General features: G+C 47.6%; 1 protein-coding gene across 1 annotated transcript in view; it reads left to right on the forward strand.

Annotated features, from left to right (window-relative positions):
- Nucleotides 1-14,821, forward strand: part of LOC121004850 (alpha-2-macroglobulin-like protein 1) — a 151,100-nt gene that overhangs the window by 41,432 nt on the left and 94,847 nt on the right. The window contains exon 12 of the mRNA XM_040437241.1: nt 2,136-2,297. Within this exon, the coding sequence (XP_040293175.1) occupies nt 2,136-2,297 (162 nt within the window). The remainder of the gene's footprint in view (nt 1-2,135; nt 2,298-14,821) is intronic.

Genomic DNA, 14,821 nt, shown 5'->3' on the forward strand with positions numbered 1-14,821 from the left:
ATATTTTGCCACCAGGGCTCAATTAGGTCGCAAGACCACCAGAAGTGCATAAATGTGCCTTTCAATGTATGACATCTCCAACAAACATCAGACGCTGTTGAACTTAGGAGCCTGGCTTTAAAGAGAGAAAACTCCATACATTAAGGCCTAGTTCACACTAACGTTTTTTGTGTGTTCAGTGTACGGTCCGTATACGGAACCATTCATTTCAATGGTTCCGCAAAAAAAACGGAATGTACTCCGTATGCATTCTGTTTTCGTATTTCCGTTTTTCCGTTCTGTTGAAAGATAGAACATGTCCTATTATTGCCCGCAAATCACTCTCCGTGGCTCTATTCAAGTCAATGGGTCCGCCAAAAAAACGCAACACATACGGAAATGCATCCAGATTTCTTCCGTATCCGTTCCGTTTTTGCGGAACCATCTATTGAAAATTTTATGCCTAGCCCAATTTTTTCTATGTAATTACTGTATACTGTATATGCCATACGGAAAAGCGGAACAGAAACGGAACTCAAAAACGGAATAATGGATCCGTGAAAAACGGACCGCTAAAAGCTATACGTTCGTGTGAACTTGGCCTAAGGCTTCCAATGAATCACGCCACCATTTTTTCATGTCAGATTTGCACCTAACAAAAAGATCTGTATGAGATCGTATGAAATCCTAGACATACAGTACAAGTTTCATGAATTTTTTTATACATCTTCTTACTTCAAAGGCTGAATATGTAACCGCAAATACCTGAATACTTTTCAAATAACACCAGGATTCATTTAATTTAGATTTAATAGTAAATAGTTAATGGAGGCATTCAAGATTTTTTCTATGGTAATAAAGGGGTTCACAGTTAAATACTTAATTGTTTAGGGTAGTGGAGGGGTTTCATGTTAAGATTTGATTCCTTGAGGTCTAGAAAGGCAAATGAGTTCATACTCCAATCATAAAGTGGTCTAGGGCAGTGAAATGGTTAATGATTCAATCCCTAATGGTCTAGGGCGGTGAAGGAGAAAACCGCAAAACCCCTGGTGGTCTAGGACAGTGAAGGAGATGACTGTAATATCCCTAGGGGTCTAGGCCAGTGAAGGAGACAACTGTAAGATTCCTGGTGGTCTAGAACAGTGAAGGAGACAACTGCAACATCCCTAGTGGTCTAAGGCAGTGAAGGAGATGACTGTAAAATCCCTGGTGGTCTAGGGCAGTGAAGGAGATACTGTCATTATAAAATGTCTTGTGATATAGGGATTAAATGCTTGATTTTTAGTGGCTATTCAGCAACAGGTCTGACTCTGCACCTCATGTATTAAAGGGAACCTGTCACCGGGATTTTGGGTTCAGGGCTGAGGACATGGGTTGCTAGATGGCCGCTAGCACATCCGCAATACCCAGTCCCTATAGCTCTGTGTGCTTTTATTGTGTAAAAAAAAAACAACGATTTGATACATATGCAAATTAACCTGAGATGAGTCCTGTACATGAGATGAGTCAGGGACAGGACTCATCTCAGGGTAATTTGCATATGTATCAAATCTTTTTTTTACACAATAAAAGCACACAGAGCTATGGGGACTGGGTATTGCGGATGTGCTAGCGGCCATCTAGCAACCCATGTCCTCAGCTCTATACACAAAATCCCGTTGACAGGTTCCCTTTAATCTTACAGATTAGTTCATGGCAAGGGACAGAAAGGGATGCGAGGTACTGATTTAGTAGCCGCACAGTTTACTCTATTGTCAGAGATAGCATATATACATAATATACATGGATGGTCCCTCCAACAACTGGAAGTGACAGTGAAATGGGTTAATGGGGTGTTTCATTCCTTTACTGTCTGGTAAATTGCTAACAATAAAATGAAGCCTCCTAAATGGGCTTTTAGGGGAATATTAACTATTTAGGTATGTCTTATATAAGGAACAATCCAGGGACCATAAGATGGATAAACGGGAACCAGCGGGCAGGTCCGGAGTGGCCGAAAGCAGACAAGTATGACTTTTTCATTAGGTCATACATGCTACGGAGCATAACTAAATAGTAAACATTCCCAGAAAACCCCTTTAAGGCAAGCCATCCCAAAAATTCTAATTTGGAAGATGGAGAAACTATTAGTAGAATATGTGTCTGTTCTTCTACAGCTGAAAGTCTTAGAAAAACGGCAGCCCAAGGCGAATGAAACGGTCTACTTGGTATTGGGGTTCGAAGAGGAAGATTTGAACATGACATCGGTTACAAATGAAGATGGAATTGCAGTTTTCTCTGTGGACACCTCAACGTGGGATGACATGGTGTCCGTGCGAGTAAGTCCTCCTATGCACTATGTGTACAACTCCATACAGAAACTTTCACGAATTGCGTTATCTTCTTGGTGTGCTACGGTATAAGCTAACAGAACGTTCTTTTTGTGCAGGACTCCATTCCTTTCTAGATGGGTTATGGGTTGACTTCCAAAACCCTGGTTTGCTATACAGTATTTTAGGACCTGTAGGTTATTCCTGCAGAGGTTATCTCTTACTCATTATACTTGACTGGACTGCCTATGGCCTTCCTATATAATATGTATTCCCTCGGGAGCTAGGAAGTCTGCCTTTGTCATGGAACAAGCTGTATCTCTGTGACAGCTAAGAGTAAAAAGTACCTGTCACAAATTAAGAAGAATATGCAGTGTCCCCTCTCCCTATCAGAAGCGTACGTGATAGATCTTTACCCATTTAGCCTCATGCACACAAATGTGTATTTTAGCTGCCTGAATACTGTGGATGCTGGTTGTGTGCATCCCGCCATTTTCTTTCTCCCTTCTGTAGAAATGTCATACTCTTGTCCACAAAAAGGCTGCACAGACAGACATACACACAGCACACAATGCTACGGCGCTGCCCCTCCCATAGCTGCCAACTATCCTGAATTTGCCGGGACTGTCCGTTGATTTTTATGTTCCTCTGTATATCCTTGTTTTGTGTTGAAGATATAGGGGGTCATTTATTATCCTGAAATACACCTATATATTAGGCGTGTTTCAGGTGCCGATTGCGCTGAAAACTGCAACTTTTCCTCGCTCACACCAGGTCTAAAAAAAAGGGCGCGTGGCTTGTGCTTGGAAGGGGACGGGCTGACAGGCCCATCGGATTCATCATTTTCTACGCCTGTTCTAGGCGTAGAAAATAGTCTAAATGTAAGACAGCAAGGAAGCTGGCTTACATTTAAACTGGAGGCCGGCGCCTCTTCATAACTTCGGCGGATCCACCAACTAGATATAGGGGTTATTAAAATGCCTGTCTTAATAAATGACCCCCATAATGTGTTTTTTCCCCAATTCCACACCATTTTGATTTTTTTCCCCCACTACATTGTATGCCATATTAAATGGTGGCATTAGAAAGTACAACTTGTCCCTCAAAAAATAAGCCCTCCTATGGATAAGTGAACGGAAAAATAGTTTTGGCTCAAAGAATATAGGGAAGAAAAATGAAAATGAAAAAAAAAACACGAAAAAAAACTTCCGGTATTCAAGGGGTTGGGCTTCCAGTTAGTGACTGAAACTTTGCCCGCCTACAGCTGCTAATAGTCGCACAAATTTCAAAAGTAATGCCTAGGTTAGCCCCCACATTTGGGAAGCCATTGCCCACAGAGGATAGGGTGGATTTCCACTGCTTTCAGTATTCAAAGCTCTCTTTATTAAATCAGTAATTTATGTTATAGATCGGCACTTCAATATTGGAATCACTCTGAGAGACAATTTATTCATAAGCTGGGTACATACGAACACATACTGGTAAACATATATATAAACTAAAAACGTGCTTAAAAACTAAAAACTAAAAGCTAAAAATAGGCACTAAATCCTCAAGAGTCGTAATAAGAGGGACACAATTATTAATCAGTAAATTAAAACAGATCCCAAAATATCCCTGCAGTTCATTCAATATTCAGGAAATATCTTGCATGATGGCAGTTCATATCTTAGGTATCTCTCAATTTATATGGTCATCAGCGGTATCTCCCACATCAAGGTATTACCACAACTTTATGTTGACAGGTATCACCTGTTTATGCTGCTTAATGTCTGGTTATTGTGCACACAAATTTTGTCTTTTTGCTTTTATTTTAACGCTGGGTAGACAATAATGCGTCCTTCTATTAAATAGGAGTTAGTTGTACATTAGTTATATCCACTGAGAATATAGGGATCCCTTATCACGTATTGTGGATTGTGGATTATGTTTTTATTGCTAGTCATACGTATATATGTATACAAAGAAACATTAAGGTGATATCTCACACACCCCTTTTTTTGCACCCTTGTACCAGAATATATACTTATAAGGAGAAAAATAGGGTTATCACTCTAATATTGTGGTATATATATAAGAAGAACGATATACTGGACTTTTGGATAAAACTCCTTTGCCTAGAGTGAACACCAGAATGGGTTCCATTCCAAGTTTTACTATGATCCCAATATCCCATGAATCCATATCATATTTAAAGCTGCCATGGACGACATAGGGGCTTGACCACTGAGGAAGGAGCAGTGCAAATGTACTGAAACGCGTTTGGTATTTTATTGCCCCCTATGTATGGACGTCAGAAGATGGATCTCTCTATCCATAATCAAATCTCAACATATGGAGCGCTCCAAGACTGTCCTGATTTGAAGCTGAAAGACGGACTTCTGGCTTCCACATACCACACGGCACGCTGACTGTGCTTCCCTTAAACACACAAGGTGCCTCTTTTAAAAACACAAGCAGAGTCTATCACATACAGGTGGGGAGACTCGGAGGTAAGATCGCAGTGCCCAAAGACCACGTGGGACGCCGCGGCAGGGACTAGACCTCAATCCCTGAACAACAGAACCGTGAGTAAGGACATCAAATTCTTCTGGGATTCGTGTCCCCCTCCTATTCCTTGGTTGAACTTGATGGACGTTTGTCTTTTTTCAACCGTATTAACTATGCAACTATGTAAATTAACTCGTGCGCATACTGTAGGGCAGCAAACAGTATAGCCATTTTAATCTTTGAACAGATTATTGAAGTGGCATAGTAACCATTAACCTTTGAATGGACACATATTTGAATTCTATATGTGAGTATACATGGGAATAATCCACAATACGTGATAAGGGATCCCTATATTCTCAGTGGATATAACTAATGTACAACTGACTCCTATTTAATAGAAGGACGCATTATTGTCTACCCAGCGTTAAAATAAAAACAAAAAGACAACATTTGTGTGCACAATAACCGGACATTAAGCAGCATAAACAGGTGATACCTGTCAACATAAAGTTGTGGCAATACCTTGATGTGGGAGCTACCGCTGATGACCATATAAATTGAGAGATACCTAAGATATGAACTATCATCATGCAAGATATTTCCTGAATATTGAATGAACTGCAGGGATATTTTGGGATCTGTTTTAATTTACTGATTAATAATTGTGTCCCTCTTATTACGACTCTTGCGGATTTAGTGGCTATTTTTAGCTTTTAGTTTTTAAAGCATGTTTTAAGTTTTTATATATGTTTACCAGTATGTGTTTGTATGTACCCAGCTTATGAATAAATTGTCTCTCAGAGTGAATCAAATAGTGGACGGCCGATCTCTTCCATTTTTCATTAAAATTTTATGTAGTGATAGGTTGAGTCACTGAGATCAGTGCGCCCATTCCATACAGTATACAGGTGAGCCACCCTACTGTGATATATTGTAACTTGTGTTATAGGCTTAAAGGGGTTGTCCGAGTTATGAAAAAAAAAGATATAGCACTGTAAATCTGATGTCCAGTGATATATAACTAAGTTAAGCAAGTTTTAGGCAAAAAAAATATCTATTTCCTAATTTCCCTGGTTCTCTTCTGGCCCTTTGTTTACTTGCAATAAAAACAATCTCTGCCCCTCCCCCTGCTCTGCTAAGGGAGTGGATACAAGAGCTGCCCTGAGTGACATGTCTGCCTGCTGGGAGACTCTGCAGCATGTTGTATGTGTAGGACTACAAGTCCCAGCTGTATAATGACACTGCTAAGGGAGTGAATACAAGTTCTGCCCTGAGTGACCTGTCTGCCTGCTGGGAGAATCAGCAGCATGTTATATGTGTAGAACTACAAGTCCTAGCTGTACAATGACACTGCTAATACACACAGGATCTTCCCCCTACCTGCAATGCTCTGCAGAACTTCTCTTTCAGCTCCTGTGCCCAGCATTTGTCTCCTCACTGCCTGCAGCTACACAGTAAACACTTCAGCCCTAAGTTTGTGCAGCTGAAGGGGTTAAGAATCCTGGGAGAGAGCAATAAGCAGCAGCCGGTGTTCTAACAAAAATCCTTACTTCGTGAAAAGACCTTACCCCTCGTGGCTTCCGGGGGTCTGTGCCTCAGCGCAAGCGCACTACCACAGCACGAGTAAGTTAAAATTACATGGAGCGCTGTCATGGTCTTACCTGCTTGCTGCTCTCCTTCGTTTGACATGTGCTGGCGGCCATCTTGGTTTCTGGGTTTCTTGTAGCCTTCCACCCTGCGGCTCCTCCTTCCCCTGGGAGGAGCTGGATGCCTAGCTCATATATATAGGAGGTCTGTGGCTTCAGTTCCTTGCTTGGTCCTCTTGTGTTCACATGCTTCTAAGACTGCTGCTGCTTCTGGTTCCTGATCCTGGCTTCGTCTGACTACCCTGCTGGTTCCTGATCCTGGCTTCGTCTGACTACCCTGCTGGTTCCTGATCCTGGCTTCGTCTGACTACCCTGCTGGTTCCTGATCCTGGCTTCGTCTGACTACCCTTCTGGTTCCTGACCTCTGGCTTCGCAAAGACTCTGCTCGGTTTCACCATCCGTTTGGACTTTTGCTTTACAGCTTTATTTTCAATAAAGCCTTCTTATTTTCACTTATCTCTTGTTGTACGTCTGGTTCATGGTTCCGTGACATTAGGACCAAGCCATGAATTCTGACGGTACAGGGCCATCCTCGCTACCCACGCTGGTTGCCAGACTTGATCAGCAGGATCACCTGTTGGGTCGGTTCGCTGTGGCGTTGCAAACCCTGCTTGAACGCACGGCTCATTTCGCTCCCGTTGCCGATGGGTCGGTTGTCGCTCCTGGGCTCGCTCCTACTGCCGCTCCGGTTGTTGCGCCAGAGTCTACCCCGACACCTGTTGTTGCGCCTGCGGTGTTTCGGGGTATGACCGGTTCTGCCCCTCTTCCACAGCGCTTTGGGGGAGAGCCAACTCAGTGCCGAGGTTTCCTTAACCAGGTAGGCATTTATTTCGAGTTGCTGCCACATGTCTTTCCTACTGAGAGATCAAAGGTTGGCTTCTTGATCTCGCTGCTCTCGGACAAGGCCTTGGCCTGGGCCAGCCCTTTATGGGAGAACAACAATCCGGTGGTTGCCGAGTTTTCCGGTTTTGTTGCTTCTCTTCGGAAGGTATTCGATGTGCCGGCTCGTGCCGCCTCTGCTGCGAAGCTCCTTATGTCCATCAGACAGGGTTCACGATCCGTAGCTGAATACGCCATTGAGTTTCGTACCCTGGCAGCAGAGGTGGGCTGGAATAATGAGGCTCTGGTCGCTGCTTTCTCTCATGGTCTCTCGGATGCCTTGAAGGATGAGGTTGCAGCTAAGGACCTACCAGTTGAGCTCGAGTCTCTTATTTCTTTCCTGATTTTGATTGACACCAGACTCAGGGAGAGACCTTCCTTTAAGGAGAACCTGCGGAGGTCTTCTAACAGATTGGTGCCTACTTTTGCTGTCCCACCCGTGCCTCCCTCTCCTCCCACGCCTCCTGGGGATGACTTGTCTGGGGGTGAACCCATGCAGCTGGGGTTTGCTCGCCTGTCCGAGGGGGAGAGGGCACTCCGGAGACGCGAGGGCCGATGCATGTACTGTGGTCTCGGTGGGCATTTTCGGTTGGCATGTCCGAACCGTCCGGGAAACGCTCGTACCCTGAGATCCTGTCGGGGGCAGATCTTGGGTGGAGTCTCCTCGTCCCCGGTTTCCCGTGTTGACAAACCACTGATCACTGTTGTCCTCTCCTGGGTCGGGGGCTCGGTGACGACCCAGGCGTTGGTGGACTCTGGTGCTGGTGGTTTGTTCATTGATAGTGTGTTCGCTGCCGCCAATTCCATTCCTCTGCAGGCTCGAGGTTCCCCACTGGCTCTTGAGGCGATAGACGGCAGACCCCTTCTGCCGCCACACGTGACTCATGAGACCCTTCCAGTGGGGATAGCCATTGGTGCCGATCACAGAGAGTCGGTCTGCCTCCAGGTTATTTCGTCTCCACACTACTCGGTGGTCTTGGGGTACCCCTGGCTCCAGAAGCATAATCCGACTTTCGATTGGAGATCGGTCGAGATCCTCTCGTGGTCACCGCAGTGTGGGGCTAGTTGCATCCATGGGTCTGTCAAGTTGCTGTGTACTTCCTCAGACTCTCTGTTGCCTCCTGAATACGAGGAGTACCGGGATGTATTCGATAAGGTGCGCGCGGTTGCCCTACCTCCGCACCGCCCATACGATTGTGCCATAGAGTTACAATCTGGTGCCGTTCCTCCTCGTGGCAAAGTCTATCCACTGTCGGTAGCGGAGAATGAGGCCATGGAGGAGTACGTGAGGGAGGCGCTTTCACGCGGACACATTCGCAAATCTTCGTCCCCGGCAGGGGCTGGATTTTTCTTTGTGAAAAAGAAGGGCGGTGAGTTGAGGCCTTGCATCGATTACAGGGGTCTCAATCGCATCACGATCAAGAACGCTTACCCGATACCCTTGATTTCCGAGCTGTTCGATCGCCTTAAAGGGGCCACGGTCTTTACCAAACTCGACCTGAGGGCGGCATATAACCTGGTAAGGATCAAGGCGGGCGATGAGTGGAAGACCGCGTTTAACACCAGGACCGGTCATTACGAATCCTTGGTTATGCCCTTTGGGTTGTGCAATGCGCCCGCAGTCTTTCAGGAATTCATCAACGATGTTTTCCGTGACCTGTTGCAGCAGTGTGTGGTAGTCTATTTGGATGACATCTTGGTATATTCTGAATCCATGGAGGCCCACATTCTGGATGTCAGACGAGTGTTGCAACGGTTACGAGAGAACAAGCTGTTCGGTAAGCTTGAGAAATGCGAATTTCACCGATCCCAGGTAACCTTCTTAGGTTACATCATTTCCGCTGAGGGGTTCTCCATGGATCCTGAGAAGGTTTCGGCTGTCTTACAGTGGCCCCAGCCCAGTGGTCTTCGTTCCCTGCAGCGCTTTTTGGGCTTCGCCAATTATTATCGGAAGTTCATCAGGGACTTTTCCATGCTGGCCAAGCCTCTCACAGATCTGACCAGGAAGGGCAGTAATTCCCAGGTCTGGCCGCTCGAGGCCATCCGAGCTTTTGAGGCCCTAAAGTCCGCCTTTGTGTCGGCTCCGATTCTGTCGCATCCCAACCCTGGGTTGCCCTTTGTCCTCGAGGTGGACGCGTCTGAGACGGGAGTAGGCGCCCTTCTGTCTCAGCGTAGAACACCAGAGGGTCCTCTGCTTCCTTGTGGGTTTTACTCCCGGAAACTGTCTTCCGCGGAGTGCAACTATCAGATTGGTGACAGGGAGTTATTGGCCATCGTGCAGGCCCTTAAAGAATGGAGGCACTTGCTCGAGGGTTCGGTGGTTCCGGTTCTCATCCTGACGGACCACAAGAATCTGACCTACCTTTCTGAGGCCAAGAGATTGACACCACGTCAGGCCAGATGGGCTCTGTTCTTGTCACGTTTTAATTACGTGGTCTCCTACCTACCCGGTTCCAAGAACATCAGGGCAGATGCCTTATCACGGCAGTACTCCGAGCTGTCCAGGGAGGAGTCGATTCCGACTTCGGTCATACCTCCGAATCAGATCCTGGCCGCCATTCGCACCAGCCTGACCTCTCCCCTGGGTGAGCAGATTTTGGCGGCTCAATCTGGTGCTCCCTCTGGGAGACCCAACGGCAGATGTTTTGTGCCTGAGGAGTTGCGCACTCGGTTGTTGCGAACCTACCATAACTCCAAGACCGCGAGGCATCCTGGAAAGAATCAGCTGTCCTGGGCTGTTTCACGTCTGTTCTGGTGGCCTTCCCTACGTTCCGACATCGCCGCATATGTAGCGGCATGCTCCGTTTGTGCCCAGAGTAAGTCCCCTCGGCACCTTCCGTTGGGCCTTCTGCAACCCATAGCCACCGGGGAGCGCCCATGGTCACACCTGGGGATGGATTTCATTGTGGACCTCCCTGCATCCCGAGGCCATACGGTCATTCTCATGATTGTGGATCGGTTTTCCAAAATGTGCCACTGTGTTCCTCTCAAGAAGTTACCCTCTGCACAAGAGTTGGCCACGATTTTTGCCAGGGAGGTCTTCCGGTTGCACGGTTTGCCTAAGGAGATTGTGTCGGATCGGGGGAGTCAGTTTGTGTCCAGGTTCTGGCGCGCCTTTTGCTCCCAGTTGGGGATTCATCTCTCCTTCTCCTCGGCCTACCACCCTCAGTCCAATGGGGCCGCAGAACGATCCAATCAGGCCTTGGAGCAATTCCTTCGTTGCTATGTCTCCGATCACCAAGACAATTGGGTTGACCTCCTGCCTTGGGCTGAGTTTGCCAGGAACACGGCGGTGAACTCTTCCTCTGGGACGTCTCCCTTCATGGCCAATTATGGGTTCCAACCTGCCGTGTTACCGGAGGTATTCTCTCCCCAGGATATTCCGGCTGTGGAGGATCACCTTTCCGTCCTACGTGCTTCTTGGGTACAGATCCAGAAGTCCCTTGAGGTCTCTGCGCAGCGCCAGAGACTCCAGGCTGATCGCAGACGAGCGCCTGCTCCTTCCTACCAGGTCGGAGACCGTGTATGGTTGTCCACCCGCAACCTCAACCTTCGAGTGCCCACTCCCAAGCTGGCGCCTCGCTTTGTTGGTCCCTTCCGAGTGCTTCGCAGGGTAAACCCGGTAGCCTATGCCCTTGCGCTTCCTCCTGGCATGCGGATCTCCAACGTGTTTCATGTCTCCCTGTTGAAGCCACTGGTGTGTAATCGTTTCACTTCCTCGGTTCCTCGGCCTCGTCCGGTCCAAGTGGGCAATCGTGAGGAATATGAGGTGAGCAATAGTGATGTCGCGAACATAAAATTTTCAGTTCGCGAACAGCGAACGCGAACTTCCGCAAATGTTCGCGAACTGGCGAACCGGGCGAACCGCCATAGACTTCAATAGACAGGCGAATTTTAAAACCCACAGGGACTCTTTCTGGCCACAATAGTGATGAGAAAGTTGTTTCAAGGGGTCTAACACCTGGACTGTGGCATGCCGGAGGGGGATCTATGGCAAAACTCCCATGGAAAATTACGTAGTGGACGCAGAGTCGGGTTTTAATCCATAAAGGGCATAAATCAACTAACATTCCTAAATTGTTTGGAATAACGTGCTTTAAAACATCCAGTGTGTGTATACGATCAGGTATGATGTTGTATCGATCAGGTAGTGTAAGGGTTACGCCCGCATCACAGACATTGACAGACCAAACTCCCCTTTTAATGCACCGCAAACAGTTCATTTGCACAACCGCAAACTCCCCATTTGCACAAGGTTGGATACCAAGCTAGCCACGTCCCGGTGATGTCATTGAAGGTTTCTTCCTCCACCCAGCCACGTACAACACCAAGGGTCCCCGAAAGGTCAATTGAATTGATTTTTCGAACGGGGAGATGGTTAAAAAAACGCTGGCTCCCTCCCCTTTGTTTTTATCCACGGTGACTGCGTCTGCGCCGTGCAATTTACTGTCACACCCGATATGAGTGGTATTTTCTGTAGTACTATTCTCATCAGTTTAATCCCTCTAACGTCCCCGACTCCCCAATCTGGGGGCCATTTATTAAACAGATTTTTCGGACGGGGAGATGGTTAAAAAAACGCTGGCTCCCTCCACTCTGTTTTAATCCACGGTGACTGCGTCTGCGCCGTGCAATTTACTGTCACACCCGATATGAGTGGTATTTTCTGTAGTACTATTCTCATCAGTTTAATCCCTCTAACGTCCCCAATCTGGGTGCCATTTATTGAATAGATTTTTCGAACGGGGAGATGGTATCAGTGGTTGGCACTGGCAGTGGGCACACTACAGTCAGTAGAAGCGGGCCTGACACACACTGGCAGCAGGCAAGCAACTGAAATTACACTAAAGTGTAAAAATTAAATGCCTTATTTATCGGCAAGCTACTGTGCCACCCGGTATGAGTGGTTGGCACTGGCAGTGGGCACACTACAGTCAGTGGAAGAGGGCCTGACACACTGACTGGCAGCAGGCAAGCAACTGAATTTAGACTACTGTCTAAAAATTAAATGCCTTATTTATCGGCAAGCTACTGTGCCACCCGGTATCAGTGGTTGGCACTGGCAGTGGGCACACTACAGTCAGTGGAAGCGGGCCTGACACACACTGGCAGCAGGCAAGCAACTGAAATTACACTAAAGTGTAAAAATTAAATGCCTTATTTATCGGCAAGCTACTGTGCCACCCGGTATCAGTGGTTGGCACTGGCAGTGGGCACACTACAGTCAGTGGAAGAGGGCCTGACACACACTGGCAGCAGGCAAGCAACTGAATTTAGACTACTGTCTAAAAATTAAATGCCTTATTTATCGGCAAGCTACTGTGCCACCCGGTATCAGTGGTTGGCACTGGCAGTGGGCACACTACAGTCAGTGGAAGCGGGCCTGACACACACTGGCAGCAGGCAAGCAACTGAATTTAGACTACTGTCTAAAAATTAAATGCCTTATTTATCGGCAAGCTACTGTGCCACCCGGTATCAGTGGTTGGCACTGGCAGTGGGCACACTACAGTCAGTTGAAGTCGGCCTGACACACACTGGCAGGCAACTAACCTTAGATTAAAGTGTAAAAATTAAGTGCCTATTTTTTAAGCAAAGTCCTGTGCCACTCGGGATGACAGGGGTGGGCACTGGCAGTGGGCACACTACAGTCAGTTGAAGTCGGCCTGACACACACTGGCAGGCAACTAACCTTAGATTAAAGTGTAAAAATGAAGTGCCTATTTTTTAAGCAAAGTCCTGTGCCACTCGGGATGACAGGGGTGGGCACTGGCAGTGGGCACACTACAGTCAGTTGAAGTCGGCCTGACACACACTGGCAGGCAACTAACCTTAGATTAAAGTGTAAAAATGAAGTGCCTATTTTTTAAGCAAAGTCCTGTGCCACTCGGTATGACAGGGGTGGGCACTGGCAGTGGGCACACTACAGTCAGTGGAAGTCAGCCTGACACACACTGGCAGGCAACTAACCTTAGATTAAAGTGTAAAAATTAAGTGCCTTTTTTTAAGCAAAGTCCTGTGCCACACGGAATGACAGGGGTGAGCACTGGCAGTGGGCACACTACAGTCTGTGGGCCTGCAGCTCCTCACACACAGGCAGGCCAGGCAACTGCAATATGTATATAAAGGAAAAAAAAAAAGCAGACTAATGTTGCAGCCCTAAAAAGGGCTTTTTGGGGTGCTGTCAGGACGCTGTCCTTACAGCAGAGATCAGATGAGTCTTTCAGGACTGCAGTGGACACTGAATTCACTAGCCTAGCTATCGATTTCCCAATTAAATCAGCAGCAGTTACAGTCTCCCTCCTCTCACTAAGACTGCAGCTTCAGAATGAATCTAAAATGGATGCTGTGCAGGAGGTGGGAGGGTCTGGGAGGGAGGGTATGCTGCTGATTGGCTGGAATGTGTCTGCTGACTGTGAGGTACAGGGTCAAAGTTTGCTCAATGATGATGTATAGGGGGCGGACCGAACATCGCATGTGTTCGCCCGGCAGAGGCGAACGCGAACAAGCTATGTTCGCCGGGAACTGTTCGCCGTCGGATAGTTCGGGCCATCTCTAGTGAGCAATATCCTGGACTCACGCCTGGTCCGCGGTCGGTTGCAGTTTTTGGTCCATTGGCGTGGTTATGGTCCAGAGGAGCGTTCCTGGGTTCCCTCCGCAGATGTCCATGCTCCTGCCTTGCTCCGAGCCTTCCACGCACGCTTCCCTCAGAAACCGTTTTGTGCTCCGCGGAGGAGGGGCCCTTGAGGGGGAGGTACTGTCATGGTCTTACCTGCTTGCTGCTCTCCTTCGTTTGACATGTGCTGGCGGCCATCTTGGTTTCTGGGTTTCTTGTAGCCTTCCACCCTGCGCCTCCTCCTTCCCCTGGGAGGAGCTGGATGCCTAGCTCATATATATAGGAGGTCTGTGGCTTCAGTTCCTTGCTTGGTCCTCTTGTGTTCACATGCTTCTAAGACTGCTGCTGCTTCTGGTTCCTGATCCTGGCTTCGTCTGACTACCCTGCTGGTTCCTGATCCTGGCTTCGTCTGACTACCCTGCTGGTTCCTGATCCTGGCTTCGTCTGACTACCCTGCTGGTTCCTGATCCTGGCTTCGTCTGACTACCCTTCTGGTTCCTGACCTCTGGCTTCGCAAAGACTCTGCTCGGTTTCACCATCCGTTTGGACTTTTGCTTTACAGCTTTATTTTCAATAAAGCCTTCTTATTTTCACTTATCTCTTGTTGTACGTCTGGTTCATGGTTCCGTGACAAGCGCTGACTCACAGACACCGCGCCTGTGCCGTCAGGGGTAAGGAGATCTGACGGTCTTTTCTCCTTACCCTCACACTGCGCACGCGCGGATTGTGAAATCTCTTTACCCTCACAAGGGTTAGGGTTTAGAGTTAGGGTTATGCCCCCCAATATGCTGCATCCACCACCCACCCCCCGGATCTCACAATCCGCGCTTGCGCAGTGTTGAGGGTAAGGAGAAAAGACCGTCAGATCTCCTTACCCCTGGCGGCGCACGCGCGGTGTC

This window comes from Bufo bufo, chromosome 6, assembly GCF_905171765.1.
Source record: "Bufo bufo chromosome 6, aBufBuf1.1, whole genome shotgun sequence".
Taxonomy (NCBI): domain Eukaryota; kingdom Metazoa; phylum Chordata; class Amphibia; order Anura; family Bufonidae; genus Bufo; species Bufo bufo.